The sequence below is a fragment of the Limanda limanda genome, chromosome 16 (genome assembly GCF_963576545.1).
Source record: "Limanda limanda chromosome 16, fLimLim1.1, whole genome shotgun sequence".
Classification (NCBI taxonomy): Eukaryota; Metazoa; Chordata; class Actinopteri; order Pleuronectiformes; family Pleuronectidae; genus Limanda; species Limanda limanda.
Window position 1 is genome coordinate 8898044 of NC_083651.1, and position 17193 is coordinate 8915236.

General features: G+C 40.9%; 1 protein-coding gene across 1 annotated transcript in view; it reads left to right on the top strand.

Annotated features, from left to right (window-relative positions):
• The window catches only part of adcy5 (adenylate cyclase 5), a 67492-nt gene extending 54190 nt beyond the window's left edge, over window positions 1-13302 (top strand). The window contains exons 9-20 of the mRNA XM_061088651.1: window positions 1236-1258; window positions 2368-2512; window positions 3853-3950; window positions 5917-6004; window positions 7636-7752; window positions 7901-8059; window positions 9065-9261; window positions 9505-9637; window positions 10707-10970; window positions 11774-11978; window positions 12176-12300; window positions 13174-13302. Coding sequence (XP_060944634.1) covers window positions 1236-1258; window positions 2368-2512; window positions 3853-3950; window positions 5917-6004; window positions 7636-7752; window positions 7901-8059; window positions 9065-9261; window positions 9505-9637; window positions 10707-10970; window positions 11774-11978; window positions 12176-12300; window positions 13174-13302 — 1683 coding nt within the window. The remainder of the gene's footprint in view (window positions 1-1235; window positions 1259-2367; window positions 2513-3852; window positions 3951-5916; window positions 6005-7635; window positions 7753-7900; window positions 8060-9064; window positions 9262-9504; window positions 9638-10706; window positions 10971-11773; window positions 11979-12175; window positions 12301-13173) is intronic.
• The last annotated feature ends 3891 nt before the right edge of the window (window positions 13303-17193 follow it).

Sequence of the window (17193 nt, forward strand, 5' to 3'; positions counted from 1 at the left end):
GCCGGAGACGCACAGAGGGCACGAGAGAGAGAGAGAGATTTAATACACGTGGCAGAGAGGCAGGAGTGTGGTGGATGGAACGTCTGTATTTGTTTTGTAAATTCAGAAACAGTCATGAAGCTGTCGTTGATGAATTCCAGGATTTTACTTGTGTCTTTTTCCCTTTCTACTGTTTATTCAACCTCTGTCATATGTGGAGGTGATGAGAGGAGTCAGTAGAACAGGCAGGAGGGCATATACGTTTTACCTTTAGCTTTCCATGTGGTGTTTTGTCTGCCAGATGTGCTCCTGATGTTCCTTCAGCATTTACATTAATGTTTTCATACACAAGAGGGAGCTAGAGAGACACAATCTGTGGGTGCAGGACAGTGCTTTGCTGTTAAGTTGTCCAGTCCACAAAGAAAACATAATTGTTCTTGTTCTGAGAAGGTATTTCAGGGTCCGAGCATCTTTAACTAATACATATCATGCAAAGACAATCAGGAAGCTGAAACAGCTGATTTAATGTATCGTATTTGAACAAATATATTATTTGTTTATTGATCTGATGTCCCTATCACAGAGTTTTAAACCTACCACGTTATAACAATTTATTATCTAAAGATTAGAATTAAAATAGTTTTAATTAATTCGGAAATGATATGACCAGGAATCATTAAACTGAATCGGGGATATTTGGCTGTTTAAAGCTGATTCACTATTCTTTTTACTTCCTTAGTCGATTTAAAGTAAATGATCATTTATCATTTTTAAATCTTTATCCATCTTTTGTGGATTGAATGTTTAGGGCTAAAAAAATTGCCCAGTCTTGTTGATAAATAAATAAAGTTCCCAGTTGTTGCTGTCAGACTTTTGGAGCTTAGACCCCCTAGTGATGTCATCGAGGTTGAAAAGGGTGTGTGGCAATGCCAAGTATAGTAGACTGCCCCTGGTGGCGGTTGAGGGGATCTAGAGAACATTGGACTTGACCTTGGCTCTGGAGGTGAAGACTGGAGGTGATTGAGGAGGAAAACAGGTTTAAAGTTTGACAGCAACAACACGATTGGCCGATTGAGATCACGGCTAAACCTGATTGGGTTGAACACCCGACAGTCAGCTGATTAGAAGAGGAAAATATTGTGAATGAAGGAGACACAGAAACTTTTCCTGATTTAGCTTCATTACAACTCCAGAATTTGCCTCTTCTAGCTGATTGTTTTCCTTTTGCTCATTTCTCTTCTCCTCTCGTCTCACAGGGATTTGAAGACCCAAAGGACAAGTGAGTAGTTTACTGTCCTTCAACGTTATTCTGTCTTTCCTCTCATCCTTTTCTTTGCCCTTTCCTCTTACCCGTCTGTAATCCATCTGCACTCGCTCTCACCTCCTCCTACACCAGGAAAAGAGCTTTAAATAAACTCAAAGAGCTACACAGCAGTTATTAACAAACCGTCATTGGCTCTGACTGGTAGATAGTCTCACTGTTGATTTATACATTCTGCTGTTTCCCCTTTTTGGATAAAACAAAAAAAAATAAATACATTCACGTCAAGTGTTGTGTAGTGTTAAGAGATTTAGTGTTGAAGCTGCTTATTGCTGATGTAAGCATCCATTAGCTTACAAGACATTTGCTTACAAGCATAAATAAATAAATACAGATGGTGACGTTATAGACACCAGGATTCTGCCAGAGCTGCACTGTGCATAAACAATTAAGATTTAGTTCCATCATGTGCATCAATACCTCAAACACCAGAGAGGATACAGGCAGCAAACTTAATAACTTGAGTACTTGATGGATAATAGGAATTTTGACTTTTGCAAGGGCCAAAAAAATAATGTTAAAGCCCCTTAACTTATTCCCTAAATTGGAGAGCACATGCAGTAGCTCCACCAAGGCCAGACAGGCAGGTTTCATAGCTGATAACTGCTTATAAATGAAAATGTGTAGTTCAATTAGATCCACCTGTCTAGCAGTGTTTGCAAGTGTGATAAAGTTTAGTAAGACTTTTAAGTGCTTATATTATTTAGTCTAAATTCAAATGATTGTTTGTAAAGTGCCTTTTTAGATCATGTATACAAATAACACTGACTTGAATCTGTAATTGGTCTCAACACAGCTGCAGAATTTCAATCAATGGAAGTGATACTTAGTTTAGTGTTAAGTCCAAGATGAGAAGGATCATCAGAGACTTTTCAATTTGCAAACAATTATTTAAGCGTTAATGCACCTCCGAGTTCAGAAAGACGTTAGGGTCAATTTACAAGTTTTCCTTGCCCAGTGGAAAGAGAATTACCTGCAGTGTCTCTCAGAAAAGGCTTTTTCAGTATTTCTTGATGTGTAAATGTCACAAAGTCTCATCTTGTTTTATTCAGGCATTTCAATTTCAGAAACACACAGGAAAACCTAAACCCAGAGGACGAGGTGGACGAGTTCCTGGGCCGGGCCATCGACGCTCGCAGCATCGACCGCCTGCGCTCCGAACATGTCAAGAAGTTCCTGCTCACCTTTAGAGAGCCCGACCTGGAGAAGAAGGTTAGGGGGCAAGCACACACACACACACACACACACACCCCACAGGCAGACATTGTGAGACACACTGCCTAAAAAGAATTGGCCGTGACAAGCAATCTTCTCTGTGCAAAGGTACCAGGAACCAAGTCCAAGTAAAGTATCAAGAGACAGGGATGGTATTGAACACCAGTATCTGCAGCTTATATTATTATTATATAATATAAAATATATATTATATTATTAGAAAAAAAGCAGTACAGAAACTACAAGGCAACTCTGAGTGGGCACACCTCAACATGTTTTACATATATTGAGATCAGATACATATGGGTTTTTAGCCAGTAAAGTGGCCTAAGCTATAAGCCTTGTTTTCATTTAAAGGTTCAGTGTGTATAGTTTAGTGACGTCTAGTGGTGGGATTTTGTGTTGCAGCTGAATACCCCTCACCTCACCCAGTCCCTTCTAAACATGAGAGAGAACCTGTGGTAGCCTACAGTTGTCATAACAAATCTAAATGCTTTTAGTTTGTCCAGTCTGGACTACTGTAAAAAACATGGTGGCGTCCGTAGAGAGGACCTGCTCCTGATGAAAATATAAAGTATTTCAATATAAAGGGCTCATTCTAAGGTAAATAAAACAACAATTTGACAATTAAGATGAAACACACTCTTGAAAACATCACTAGGATTATTTTATAGTCAGATTCTGCCAGTAGATCCATTTCACCTAAATCTTACATACTGGACGTGTAACCCCTTATTGCCTGAATTAATTTCAAATATATAAAAAAATATTATTTGTGTTTTTGCTGTCATACAGATGCTAAATTAAGTGGAGATTGTTGATTTCAATATAGCATATACAATAGATATAAAATGTAGGTATGAGGCAAATAAGCGACATTAGGCATAATGGGGCATAACCGTAATTTAACAGATTTCCCAGTCTCTGGTATGTAGATTATTATACTGATGCTGCTTTTGCTTGAAATTGAATAAGCACATATGTTTCTGTACAATCATTGCTGTTCCATCATCACAGTATTTCAAATACAGCTTAATATCTCAAAATAACTTTGCTGCACAGTACCAAGGGGCTAGTATGTATTTTCCACTCTGACCACTAGATGGAAGCAGAGTACTTCCAATACCTTCATGGTATGTGTAGTATTTGCACCATCAGGCATTCGTGGGATAAAAAGACCGGAATGGCAAATTCGTGACATTCGTCTACAAGGGGTTTAGGGAACTGTAACATTGTCGGAGAGGAATACATGTGCATCTTTTTACTGAATGTAACAAAAGTCTATCATCGTGTGTTGAAATGCTGTTTCCTTCTTCTCCTCTCCCTCCGTGCTGCAGTATTCCAAACAGGTGGACTCCAGGTTCGGAGCCTACGTGGCCTGCGCCTCCCTCGTCTTTCTCTTCATCTGCTTCATCCAGATCGTCATCGTGCCTCCGTGAGTCAACACTCTGACAGGAAACACTGTGGCAGAGCAGACACCGGGAGACGCTTCATTCTTCTTAACGTGCCCCCATTACACACTCAAACTGTTGTGATTAGAAAGCGAGATGACAGTAATTTGGCTTCTCGCAGACGCATCTGTTGTTGCTGTCGTTTTACCAACAGCAGGATGCTAACAGATGCTAACATCACCCATGTGTCTCCTCCTCCCTCTGAGTAATGATCACTGTCACACATGTCAGACAATAAGGAGTAACAACTGCAGACAAATATAAAATGATGGATGACGGAGTCTGGCTGTAATTATCGTGAATATTCAAATGTTATGCTGCAGAAAAAGTCTTTTAAAATACAGTGACAGCACAAACTCAGGGTGAATCCCTGTGAATTGGCTGCAAGACAGGTTTAACAAGTTTAAAGCAACACTACATGTAACGTTTAACTGCCATCTGCAGCGACATGCAATGATAAAGTGGTTTTCATTTAGAGAAACCCTATCAGTGTGCTGGGTGGAGCTCTGACTGCGACGTCCCACCCACTGCACTGAAACACCACTGAAAGCTGGATATTACCCATGATCCCCGGCTTCCTGAACCAGAGGATGCAGCTGTAACGAATCCATCAAACTCTGTTTAGAATTCTTCTTATTTTAAAAGTTTCCAGCTGAATATTGGAGATAAACTCTGTTCTGAATGACTTCTAAGTCATTTTTAACTGATCTACTGTTAAGAACTACTCTTCAACTGGCTGGGCCTGGTTCTTTGACCCTCAGTCAGTTCCACACTTCTCCAAGGAGATCGTACCCACTCTCCAAAGTTACATAGAACAGACGTTCAGGGTGAGGAGTGGGAATGAGAGAGGAAACATTCTCCTTATTTCCACTTCCCAGACTTATTGTACATACTTCAAATTGTAAATATCTTATCCTATCGTCCAAATTGCACAATCCTTTTCTTTACAACATATTGCGCAATCCCCTCTCTAGTTTATATGATTTTTATTTTGTTTCCTATTTTTTTCTATATTTTCTATATTCACGTTTGCACAAACACACCACAGCAAATTCCTTGTATGTGTAAACCTACTTGGCAAAAAACCCTGATTCCGATTTGCTATTCACAGTCAATGAACCTTCAAACTCATTTTAACCAAGCTGCTATTGTAAGTTTAAAAATAGTTGCTTCTGAAACAAACAGGTCTAAAATTAACAAAACATACATACATTGCATTAAAATAGCCCTCTGTTTCTGAAATATAATTTATGCATTGTTCACATTGGTCAACCAGAAACATGCGAATCAAGGTTTATTGAATCCTGATGAGTTAGAGTGGAAATTATTTTTATTTGAATTGATTGGAGAATTGTGTATGGTGGTTTTACCCACGCCAGCCTCAGAAAGCTCTGGGACATTAAGTGTCTCGATGATCCTCTCCAGAGTGAGGATCGTCGGGTCAAGTCCTAGGGAAGGACAAAAATAGTGAAACAGTTTATAGTAGATCTAACGTTATGCTCATGTTCCGGTTGGTTCTTTTTTCTCCTGTGCTCGTTTGCTTTTGGACAGAAACTTACAGCCGCTCTCTAATCCCCTCCTCTTTCTTTAATCTCTTCTGTATTCAGACTTTCCTCCCTGCCCACCTCTCTGTATTGATCTCCTTTAGTCTGCCTCTTTATTAACCTTTCTCCCGGATCCCTTCATCTCACCACTCCACTTCCTGTCTTAACTTCTGGCTCCTCCTCAGAGTCCCTCCTACGCCGTCTCCTCTCATTGTTTAATCTGTTTCTACTCTTTCCCTCCTGTATCCACTCCTGTCAGATTCATGCAAAAATATATTGTTAACTTCCTTTATTTTCCAAGCTCATTATCCCCTCACCTGCAGTATCTCACAGAAACTGTAAACGATTACAAAAAACAGCCAGGAATAAAATGTATATTTACATCTTCTCTCTGTGTTGTCTGCAGCTCCAGTCTGATGATCGGCTTCTTCATCACTTGTCTCATTATCCTCACGGCGGTGATGTTCGTCTCCGCTGTTTACTGCTGTTTCGGGGTGAGTCGCCTGTGCCTGTGATGAATGGCAGCTCCGAGCAAACTCAGTTCCAAGACATTAGTCATTTCTTTAGTGAATATAGGATTGTTTTTAAGATGTAGGATTCAGTTTTGTGGATTGAATGTCAGCAGAGATGGATTGATGGCTTTTTCTGTTCTTTACTTTTATATTATTGCTTCATATAGAAGAGAGGATTCTGACATCATTGAGATAAATGTGTGAAATCTGTTGTCAGGCTCTAGAAATGTTTAGACACTCAAGTTCTAGGTACAAGTTTTAGGTACAAGTTAATATCTAAGTCTCCAGTGCAGATGTCACCATGCAGCTCCGTTTTCTTTATAATATTTCATAGACATTTTTTGTGATCTGTTTATCACAATGTAAAGATTTTGCGTTTATCATAGATTGTATCTAAAGATGGACTGAGACTCCGATTCTGGAAAGTAAAGCCAATGCAGATGTGCTGAAAATATTTTATCCGTCTATGTCAGATTCCGAAGAAATATATTTTCCTTCTTTATTAATTTCTTTTGACAATTTGCTCCAAATCTAGTAAATAATCACATGACCACACTTAAGACTGCACTCACACACTGTCTGGTATTGCTATGCTTTTTACGAGAGCTCCACAATAAAAAATATTTTATGCTTTAACGACCGTCATCTGATAATTTAAGGAATAGTTATTAAGTAAAATATGAATTAAACGTTTTTTAATTCCTCCCTGCCGGTGACAGCTGCAGCATGAAGCAATAGGGCTTCCTTCAGATCAAAGACGAAGTAAATAAACTGCAACTGTTGATGATTCTTTTGAATCTCTCTCTACCATGCAGTAGTGATTTTGTAGTATTGTCACTGCCGAGCAGATCTCACCTCACAAACCACAGGAGGTGTTTTTTCCATCCATCTCCTGCTCTCTCTGCCTCTGATTAGCCTTCAGAGACCGAAAGGATCTTAAAAGATAAAAGTGGAGCTGCTGCTGTTGACGGCTTCCACTGATGAGTCATGGTTCTATTCTGGGAGAAAAGAGCTCCCACTTGTACAAGTACTGAACGTACAGTCAGAACGCTTTGTGTCAGTCCTCCAATCAGATACAAGATGAGGAAAAAGGGTTTGGGGAACAATGTTGCATTAGCATCTATGTCACTGCCAGCTGTCCTGTTTAAGGGTTCATTTGTTTAGTGGCTGCAAATAAATGCTTTTATTAATGAATAAATTATTCTCTAGCAAGGACCAGGACACAATGGAAACAGATGTAATGGATGTTGAGGAAAAACTAATGGATGCTGAGGGATGGGGGCTGAGGTGGTGTCTCTCAAAGGCTGGACTGGGGAAAGAAGATGAAGAAAGGATGTGTGTATGGATGAAGAAGGATGGAAGAGAGGATGAATGGATGTAGGCGGGGATGAGGGAAGAGCTGTAAATGGGATGTTGGTAGGGTGAGGGAAGGAGGATGAAGGGATGAAAGATGATGGATGAAGGAAGAGGATGTATGGATGAGCGTGATGGGTTGACTGTGTATAAGAACACATCTGATTAGAGGTGCGGTTGGGGCGTGGCCCAGGTCCTGAAGGGAACGAGTTAACTTCATTCATCTTCCCCTCCTCCCTCGCCCCTCCTCCCTCTCCCAGCTGTTCCCTGTGGCCCTGCAGACTCTCTCCAGGAAGATAGTCCACTCCAGACTGAACAGCACGCTGGTGGGCGTCTTCACCATCATCATCGTCTTTCTGTCAGCTTTCATCAATATTGTAAGCTCTCGTCAGCACACGTTGGAAAATACATATACACTAAATATATAAAATCATACTTTTCTTGTCATGTACAGTATTTGAAGTCTTCAGGAACAGCTCCCATTCCCCCTCCTCCCGTCACTTACTGACTTTTGACCCTGTTCAGTTCACCTGCAGCAGCCACGACCTGCGGAGCTGCATCACGTCAGAACTCAACATAAGCCTGGGCAGCGTGGACGCCTGCCACGCCCGCCTCCTCAACTACAGCCTGGACACACAACACAGCCCCTGTGTGGACGACAGCCTCATCTGCAGCTTTCCTGAGGTACATCTGTTTGCTCTATGGGCGTGTGTCTGTGTGTTTGTGTTTGTTGTTTGCATGATGTGATTTCTCACTTATGTGTGCCGTTAATTCTCTGGTTTATTTCAACAACAAATTTAGAGGCACCATGCACATACTCAGGTAGAGTGTAAGAAATCAAATTATTCTGCAGTAATAACAAACTGAGGCTTTTCAAAAATTACACTGAACAAATAAATCTGTTACAGATATTTTGGTAGGAGCATAAGCATCAGTCCAGTGATGAAGTCGTATCAGCTTGTCTGTGATCATGCCAAAATATTCTGCATTTGCTGCAAGTCAAAAATTGTAATTCAGAAGTAAAATGAAGCCAAAAAAAAAAATCTGTCTGAACTTTAGACGAGAAACAAAAACAAAAGCTAACTAAAATGTAACTCGCAGAAGGCATACTGCTACCTCCACCATGCTAACGCACTACTCAGTTATCTGGATAGATTTAATGGATCCTTTTTCGGGTCATGCCCCGCCCCTCCACATAATGTCATGTTAATTGGTCAAGTTGTTTTTAAGTAAACCTGCTAACAAATAAACGCCATTGAAACCTTGGCAGAGGTACAAGTAGAACCAGAATGTCACTCAGTAGAACACATATTTCTACCAGGCACCAACAGTCTCTTTCAATTCTATCAAGCTGCACCAAGCTACTGTCACTTATAGACATTAGTCCTCTTAATATGAGGGTTTGGTTTCATAAAGATCTATGAAATAGAACCTGAGAAATTGGGTCAAATGTAGAAAAAAAGATTCCTTGACCCACGTCCCATCCTTCCACCAAGTTTCGTGAGAATCTCTTTTGTAGTTTTCGTGTTATCCTGCCGACAAACAGACAAACAAACTAAGAAACATGGAAGAAACATAATCTCCTTGGCAGAGGTAACGATAAGTAATACACTAAGTGAAGATAACAAACAATTATTCTGCACAGTGATGTATACATTAAAACTAACATTCTCCTGTTTCCTCCCTCAGTACTTCTCGTGCTGCGTGCTGCTCAGTCTGCTCGCCTGCTCGGTCTTCCTGCAGGTCAGCAGCATCGGGAAACTCTTCCTCATGCTCTTCATTGAGCTGCTCTACCTCCTCATCATGGAGGTGCCCAAAGTGAGCCTCTTCGACAACCAGGACCTGCTGGTCATGGCCAATGCCATCAACGCCATGAATGGAACAAGGTGAGTCTGAAGGTAGCTCCTGTTTCCGTAGAGACCCAGAGAGTCGGCTCCATCGTCCGATGAGCAGCATCATTATCACTGTGCAACACATGCTAATGCTAATGAGGGCAGCGTGTTTTTCTGTCGCATGGCAAAAGTCCTTGTTTACACCCACCTAGTTCAACTTTACTATATGTCTGTATATGACATAAGTGCTCAGTATAAACATGGTCAAACCAAATGTGCTTGTGTGCTGCTCTCCAGCTGTGTGGTGGACATAAAGGTCCCTCTGAAGATCATGACCCCGGTGGTCATCACCGTCTTCGTCCTCGCTCTCTACCTCCACGCTCAGCAGGTGGAGTCCACGGCCAGACTGGACTTCCTGTGGAAGCTGCAGGTTAGTGTCAGTGACGTGGGGACACAATGAGGAGACTTGTCTCTGAATCATAAAATGTTTAGACTGTATATAAAAGATTTTGAATTTGCCTATGAGAAAAAAAATAACTACACTTCTCACTTGATTTAAAAACATCAGATTTATGAGTCTATGTTCGATTTAGTCAACTAGGGGTTGTGGATATTGTGTGATTGACAGCTAGTAACGTCCAATGGGTGCAGGTCACAGCAGGTGTAGGTGAGCGTGCAGTGTCCTTTGGCTCCACCCCTTGCTTCTCTAAATATGCTCTCATCTGATGGCGCTGGACAACATGCCAAAGTCGAGGCTTTGAAACAAACCAATTGGTGACATCTTGCCACCTGGTTTGAGGTTAAGGCTCAGGGTGAAGGTCAGGTTGAGCATGTAGGGGTTATTTTAAATTGTGAACTTCAGTGAAATGTCTCTTGAAGGTGAAAGATTGAGTGGTTTTAGTTTAAAGAAGGGCACACTACAAGATGCTGCCAAGGAAGATAATGTTTTTTGTAAAACTCCAAAATAATAATAATTTTATAATGTGATTTAAAAAAATTTTTTATTGCTTTAAGTATCAAATTCTGCTTCGCTGCAGGACAGGGGTCTTATGTAGCTTTGCTGTGAAGAAACAGAAGATCTGAAACATAACAGACATAAAGATATTCAAACTCTTTACTAGAATCTATTATCAGTTCCGTGCATTCTCACTGTTTATAGAACAAGTTGAAACTTGTCTCCTCTCAGCCAGGGAACAGGGTAAAAGCGATATTTACTCAAACCTGCAGTGACTGTTCATTTCATAATCAAATGTTGGCAAACCAGTCGAGAGGATAAACAAGTTATTAGTCTAAAAAAACTTTGAGATGCTGGAGGAGTCTTTATTCTCCAGCTCAGCGCTGTCACTGATGGTTAATATTAAAACTAGTCCCCAGGCATTTTAACAGCTCTGTGACACTCGGAGCGAAAGAAAAGACAGTAGTGGTAGAATATACATCAATGGAAATGAATGTGTCTTCTTCATTTATTCTATTAATCTTGGTCACAAACTCTTCCCCAGGCCACAGAGGAGAAGGAGGAGATGGAGGAACTGCAGGCCTACAACCGCCGCCTGCTCCACAACATCCTGCCCAAAGACGTGGCCGCCCACTTCCTGCAGCGCGAGCGGCGCAACGACGAGCTCTACTACCAGTCGTGTGAGTGCGTCGCCGTCATGTTCGCCTCCATCAGCAACTTCTCCGAGTTCTACGTGGAGCTGGAGGCCAACAGCGAGGGGGTGGAGTGTCTGCGGCTGCTCAACGAGATCATCGCCGACTTCGATGAGGTGAGACGTGACCACAGTCTGTATGTAAGGACGTGACATTGGACGGATGATCAACCTGGAGGTTTCAGGACCTGAACCTTAAGAGCAGGGGTTTTCAACTGATTTTGTCCCAGGGACCACCATTCTGACTATAAAGTCATCCGCAGCCCACTGATGTACCTACGCGCGCGTGTGCCTACATGTGTGTGCGTGCATGTGGATAGAAGGAAGTTTTAACATTTGGTTTTCCATGTTGGTTTGATTTAAAAACCTCAAACAAATCTAGATATATCTACTTAAAAACTCCAAACAAATCTAGAAAAATCTGTGTAAAAAACAACAAAACGGTTGATTTTCAGTGCTTAAGAATTGAAAACAAAATTAAAATGCAGTTTGTAGTTGTACTGCATCTCAGAACCATATGTACATCAATATATAACGTTCATGACTTAAATGTACAGACATGTAGCTAACATGTTGAGAGAACTTTAAAGTAACGGTGATCAATAACAACCAACATAAACTGGGGCTACAACTGAAGAAGGAAGATGACAAATTAATGCAGAATATGTCACAAATGATAATCATACAATATCACACAAACATTTGAGACCTACTCAAGTTTAACCTCATGATCACCAGCAACTTTATATTAGTTTAGACATATTTTTCGTATTTTAGATATTTTTCTCGATATTCAAGAGTAATCTGGAAATGTGTTTAAATATCAAAGTGAATTTCGCGGACCCCCTGCAATGCCGTCGCGGACACCCGGTTGAAAACCCCTGCTTTAGAGATTAAACTGTCTCTCCTGTCTTCATTAGATCATCAGCGAGGATCAGTTCCGTCAGCTGGAGAAGATCAAGACCATCGGCTCCACCTACATGGCGGCGTCCGGCCTCAACGACTCTACATACGACAAGGTGGGGCGCACGCACATCCGCGCTCTGGCCGACTACGCCATGAGGATGATGGACCAGATGAAATACATCAACGAGCACTCCTTCAACAACTTCAAAATGAAAATAGGTGAGCTGCAGACAGAACAGGGGGTTGGAGGTGGACCTCAAATGATGGGGACTTACAAACTGATCAACTGTATAAAATAAGCTTGATTTATATTTTTACCTTCTGTGAATCAGTAGTTTAGTTAGAGTAAGTCTCCACGTGTCCCAAGTGCAGGTGGTCTGGTTGTAATTAAGAACTTTGCGTGTTTCCTCTCTCAGGTCTGAACATGGGTCCTGTAGTTGCCGGGGTGATCGGGGCCAGGAAGCCTCAGTACGACATCTGGGGAAACACGGTGAACGTGGCGAGTCGTATGGACAGCACAGGAGTACCGGAGAAGATCCAGGTACCACAGTGGGACTCTAGTCCTAATGAAGCATCTCACTCTGAAAAAAGTTCAATATTTTAATCATAATTTTCCAAATAAGAAGAGTGTATACTTGTTTGTAATTTAATATATAAAAAGTCTGCTCACTGGATGTAGAATAACGTTGAAAAAAGTGTTAATTATAAATTGCAGATGTTATATCATTTGTTTATGAATTCAAAAGCATTTTGTACACAGATGCAAGTTTTTTAAATTCATTCGTCTCCACCGAATCTTCTGAAAAATAATTAACGTAGAAACAAATATGATCAGACGAAAATTAAAAAGTGACAAAGCAGCTGCTCGACGACAGCGACAAGACTTGAACGTCACTTTTACAATCTTTTATGTAGATGACAACATTTAGAATATGATGTTTTCAGTAACATTTCATTTGTATGACAGAGACTGAGAAAAACTGATGATTGTGGTGTTTCATTTCTGCCTCTATTCGATAAGTCTGATAAGACACAAAATACAATCAAATAATAGAACATTTAATATAAATATAATTGCACATCTTTTCTTCATTGTTAAATCTGATAAATAAATCAAATGCAGATACGAGTATTTTTGTGAAAGTCTCATATAGGTTCTTTTGGCAAACCGATAAAGCAAATGGACTCTAATGTAAATGTAATGTAAATCATTTAAATTATCTGTTTTCCTTATCTGAAAAAGTGTTTAGCCTTTGAAATAAATTTAGCCTGATTTTAACCTAGATATCTTTTGAATTATGAATCTAATCGATGCTGAGTGGGAGTGATTGGGTGCTAAAAATATGCTAAATAATAAAAACATGGAGAATGTGAATGAAAATAAACTTGTCCCACGTCCTCTTCCTGCCCTCAGGTGACCGCAGACCTGCAACAGGTACTAAGCTCCTATAACTACACACTGGAGTACAGAGGGTTGGTCACAGTCAAGGGCAAAGGAGAGATGATGACCTATTTCCTGACCGGCGGACCCCCCAGCAGTTAACACTGAACCACCAACAAGACACGTGGGGGTTAAGCGCCTTAACTCCGCCTCTTCGCAGCCTCATGGACCTCTGACAGCTTACTGAGACTAACTGAAGCCTCTCACAGCCTCTTCTTCTGGGGCCACAACGAGGACGAAGGATGACGAACCTCATCCCCAGAGCTCAGCCTGCGGAGGAGACTTGAGCGGGAGAGGCCTGGCGAGCCCGACTCTGACGTTGACACCAAAGATGTCCAATCAGAGCGCACGGACGGACAGATTTCACCAGCTTCACGAGGCCCTGAAGGAAATAAACGTTGTCCGAGAAACTTTAACTTGCTTTCATCTGCCCGACGGGTTTGGACGAACCTGCAGGAAGACACAAACTCTGTCGCTTCCTCTTTCATTCTGCCTTTCTCCTGCTGAAGTACACGTAAAACACACAGTTTTATGTGTCATGTATACGATGCCCTGTACTGTATGTAAAACACATGTTGTCGTGACGCAGGTACATATCTCAACGTGTGGACACTCAGCCAGCACCGCAGCACTACCTGTCCTTTTCTGACCATATCAGCAGTTCATTGATTAGCGGAGAGTTGCACTAAGCTGTGTCTCATCAGTGAAGTGTGAGGACGTCCCTCAGAGGCCGATTGGATGTTTTTTTGTAAACACAGTTGGATGACACTCAGCGATGTTTACCCAACGCTTCCCGTCAGACGTATGAAATCACCAACTCACACCACAGTATCATCAGCGTACATAGAGAACACACTAAGAGGATGTCAATGAAGAGCTTTTTCTAATCTTCGACATTTTGTATTTTGACTTCAGAACACCAAACCCCTATCAGATATTTTAAGATTCTATATTTTGTACATTAATATATTAGAGAGCTATCTATAAAACACCAACGTGTATTCAGATGTAAATACTCTAACCACGCCCGCGTTGGGATTAAGGAAATCCTCGCTCGTGCTGCCTGGTCTTAACCTGGAGCCACAGCTGGTGAAGCGTTACCTTCAGCAGAACGACGCACCTAGACGCCCGTTTAGATTTGAGCGTGTTTTCTTTTTTACCTGCAGGAAGTCGACCGTTCGCTGATTAGACTGCGTTTCGGATGATTTCCCTTCACCGGTGCGTTTAAATCTCACAGCGAGGAAGGAAGTGTCAAACCGAGCGAGGGTGCACTTTGAATGAAGAGAGGACGAGGAGTGTATCGCCCTCGGTGCTCAAAAAGCCATTTTGCGCTCCGGTGCTTTCAGCCGTCCACCCCCTTCCTGCACCGCTCCACATCCCCAAGCCCCTCTTTTTGCTCGCTCAATCAGATGGTACGACCCAATGAATGTCCAATGATCTCCAATGAGGCCTTTAAAATGAACTCTATATTAATGACGCTGACGATGCTCATCCTGTGGACAGGGAAAGACGAGCCCGTTTGGAAATGTGCCCTTTTATCTGCTGTCGTTTTTTTGTTTTGTTTTTCTTATCAGAGCAGTTTTCTTCAGTATTACGTCACTTATCATGTTATCCCACAAACTGTCTTGAACATGGTCCTGTCATGGATTTTTTGCGATATTGCGACAAAACACTGGTTCTGTTTGTCTCTGCTGAGTTTGTAGATGGAGGAAACGAGCAGATTTAACGTGGAAGCGTAAAGGATCATGCCGTCATTATTCCAATATGCATTTTTTCATTGTCAACATTTCTCATGAAAAAAACAAAATCAACTTCAAATGTTACTTTTTGACTTCCCGACCTTTTCTCTAACCCTGTTTATTTGTGAAGTTTTAAACACACTGTAGTTATGTTGAGCATCAATCAAACAGGAGTTAATAGAACATTTATTGGGACTCTTTGTGTTAATAACACATTTGTTGCTCTTCAATAGTAAATGTTTCTTCCAGGATATTGCATGTAGGATTGACTTAAAATTTAATACAATATATGGAGGCTTGGCTGCCACAGGAATTAATGTTTTTTTTTTATTTCTTTTAAATAGGATCTATTAATAACCTGATCAAACTTTAAGTTTTTAGAAACAAATAACAGTGATTGAATTGGCTTTGATTGGTTCTGTTGTTAGAAACTCATCAGTAAGTAGAAATGAAAATTAACGATGGTAAGACAGTAAGACTGGGTTGGGTTGGACTTGAGTTTAAGGTGGTGCTGATATGTATGGCTGGATGGAAAATGTTAAGCAGACATGTCAATCAACGGAGTTGCAAAAATAATAAAATAACTGAAAAAAAATATTCTGTAATTTTATCCCAAAATTAAATTAAATTAACTTTTAAAGTCAGATTTTATAGTTCCCGACGAGTTAAAAAATGCATGATTAAATTATCACCATGACAAAAGATCTCTCAACTTATTTTAGTTTAAAAAACAACAGCTTCCTTGTTCAATGTGACATACACATGTTCTGTGCAGCAGAGGAATACGATAAATCCAGGTTTCACAGAGGGATCCATTCATTCTTGATTTTGTTCTTTTCCTGGGGTTTGTTGACAGTTAAAAAAAAAAGTGCATCAGCACCAGTTTCCTGTTTGAAAATAACGAGGAACTCGTCACTTTGCTTTGAGCCTGAACCACACAACGTCTGCCCCGCTGGTGTCTGTTTGGTTGCTGTACTACACTGCTGCAAGCCATCATCTCACACCACTCGTTCAACCTTCAGTGGGATCCCGTCAGACTCATTGAATGCGGTGATTGTTCTGTGAGCCCTGTTGTTTTTTTTTCTACTGTCGATTGTGCAGGAACGTGCCATTAGAAAACACAGGGGCTCATAGAGGAGGCCCAGACGTGAGGTGGAGGCTGCAGCTCGTCTTTATCTTCTGTGCAGCAGCCGAGGATCCTCATGGTGACGCAGCGTCTGTGGCGAAAAAACAGCTGGACAGAGGAGAGTGTGGGTTGTTTCTGTTGTCATGCCAAACACTATGCTCTTTTTTTTTTTACAGTTTAAATAAACTGCTGAGATTCTTCACAGGTACATGTCGACTCTTTTCTGTCGTGTCACTTAACGGATTGAGATGACTGGATGTTGACTTTGTGCAAAGCTGCAGCAGGAAACTCAGGTTTTATTTAATCCATTACACAGCATGGCCAAAAGTATACGGACACTCAAACAGTTACATTCAGTCAGTGGTGGGATGGAACAAAGCACATTTACTTTGCAGCTGTTCTTAAGTACATTTCTTCACATTCATGCATCTGCACTAAAGTAGATTTATTTTCAGGTACTTTTTACTTCTACTCCCCCTTATTACTTAGAAGTAATAAATACAGGGGGGGACTTGATCCCTTATCCAATCAGAGCAGGCATGAAACATCGGACTCCGCCTCCTGCAGAAAAAACACCTGACATGGAATCCAGAAGACACCACCGCCGAGACTCAGCCCCGATGAGGTTTATTTTAAATCAAGTATTTATTTGGTTTTACTCAAGTAGAAAGTTTAAAGTGGTGCTTTTACTTTAGTGAATTTCCATGTATTCATTTGTTTAGTAAAATGTTTTTCTGTTATAATCCACCTGAGTTGTCAATTGACGAATGGATGAAATGATGCCTGTTTGCTTTGTATAAGCTGTTTCACTCAGCAAACTTGCACATTCTGCCCAAAGTAAATGGACACACTAAGGTTTACACTTGTGCCCTGTGTCAAGAAATATTTTAAGGTGGCAAAAATTATATTTTAGACAATGTGCTTCCAACTTAAGTCCATTAAATTCCATTGTTTTAAATCACAGGATAACCAATCACATGAATGTTGTTCACATACGTATGGAAATAGGAAACTTTAAGTGAAATATTGCCCTTTTTTGTTTCTCTTATAAGAAATGAAGTAGCATGACCTGAAGCTGTGCTCATTTGTTCATGCAGTTAGCCAACAGATGGCAGTAGAACTACATCA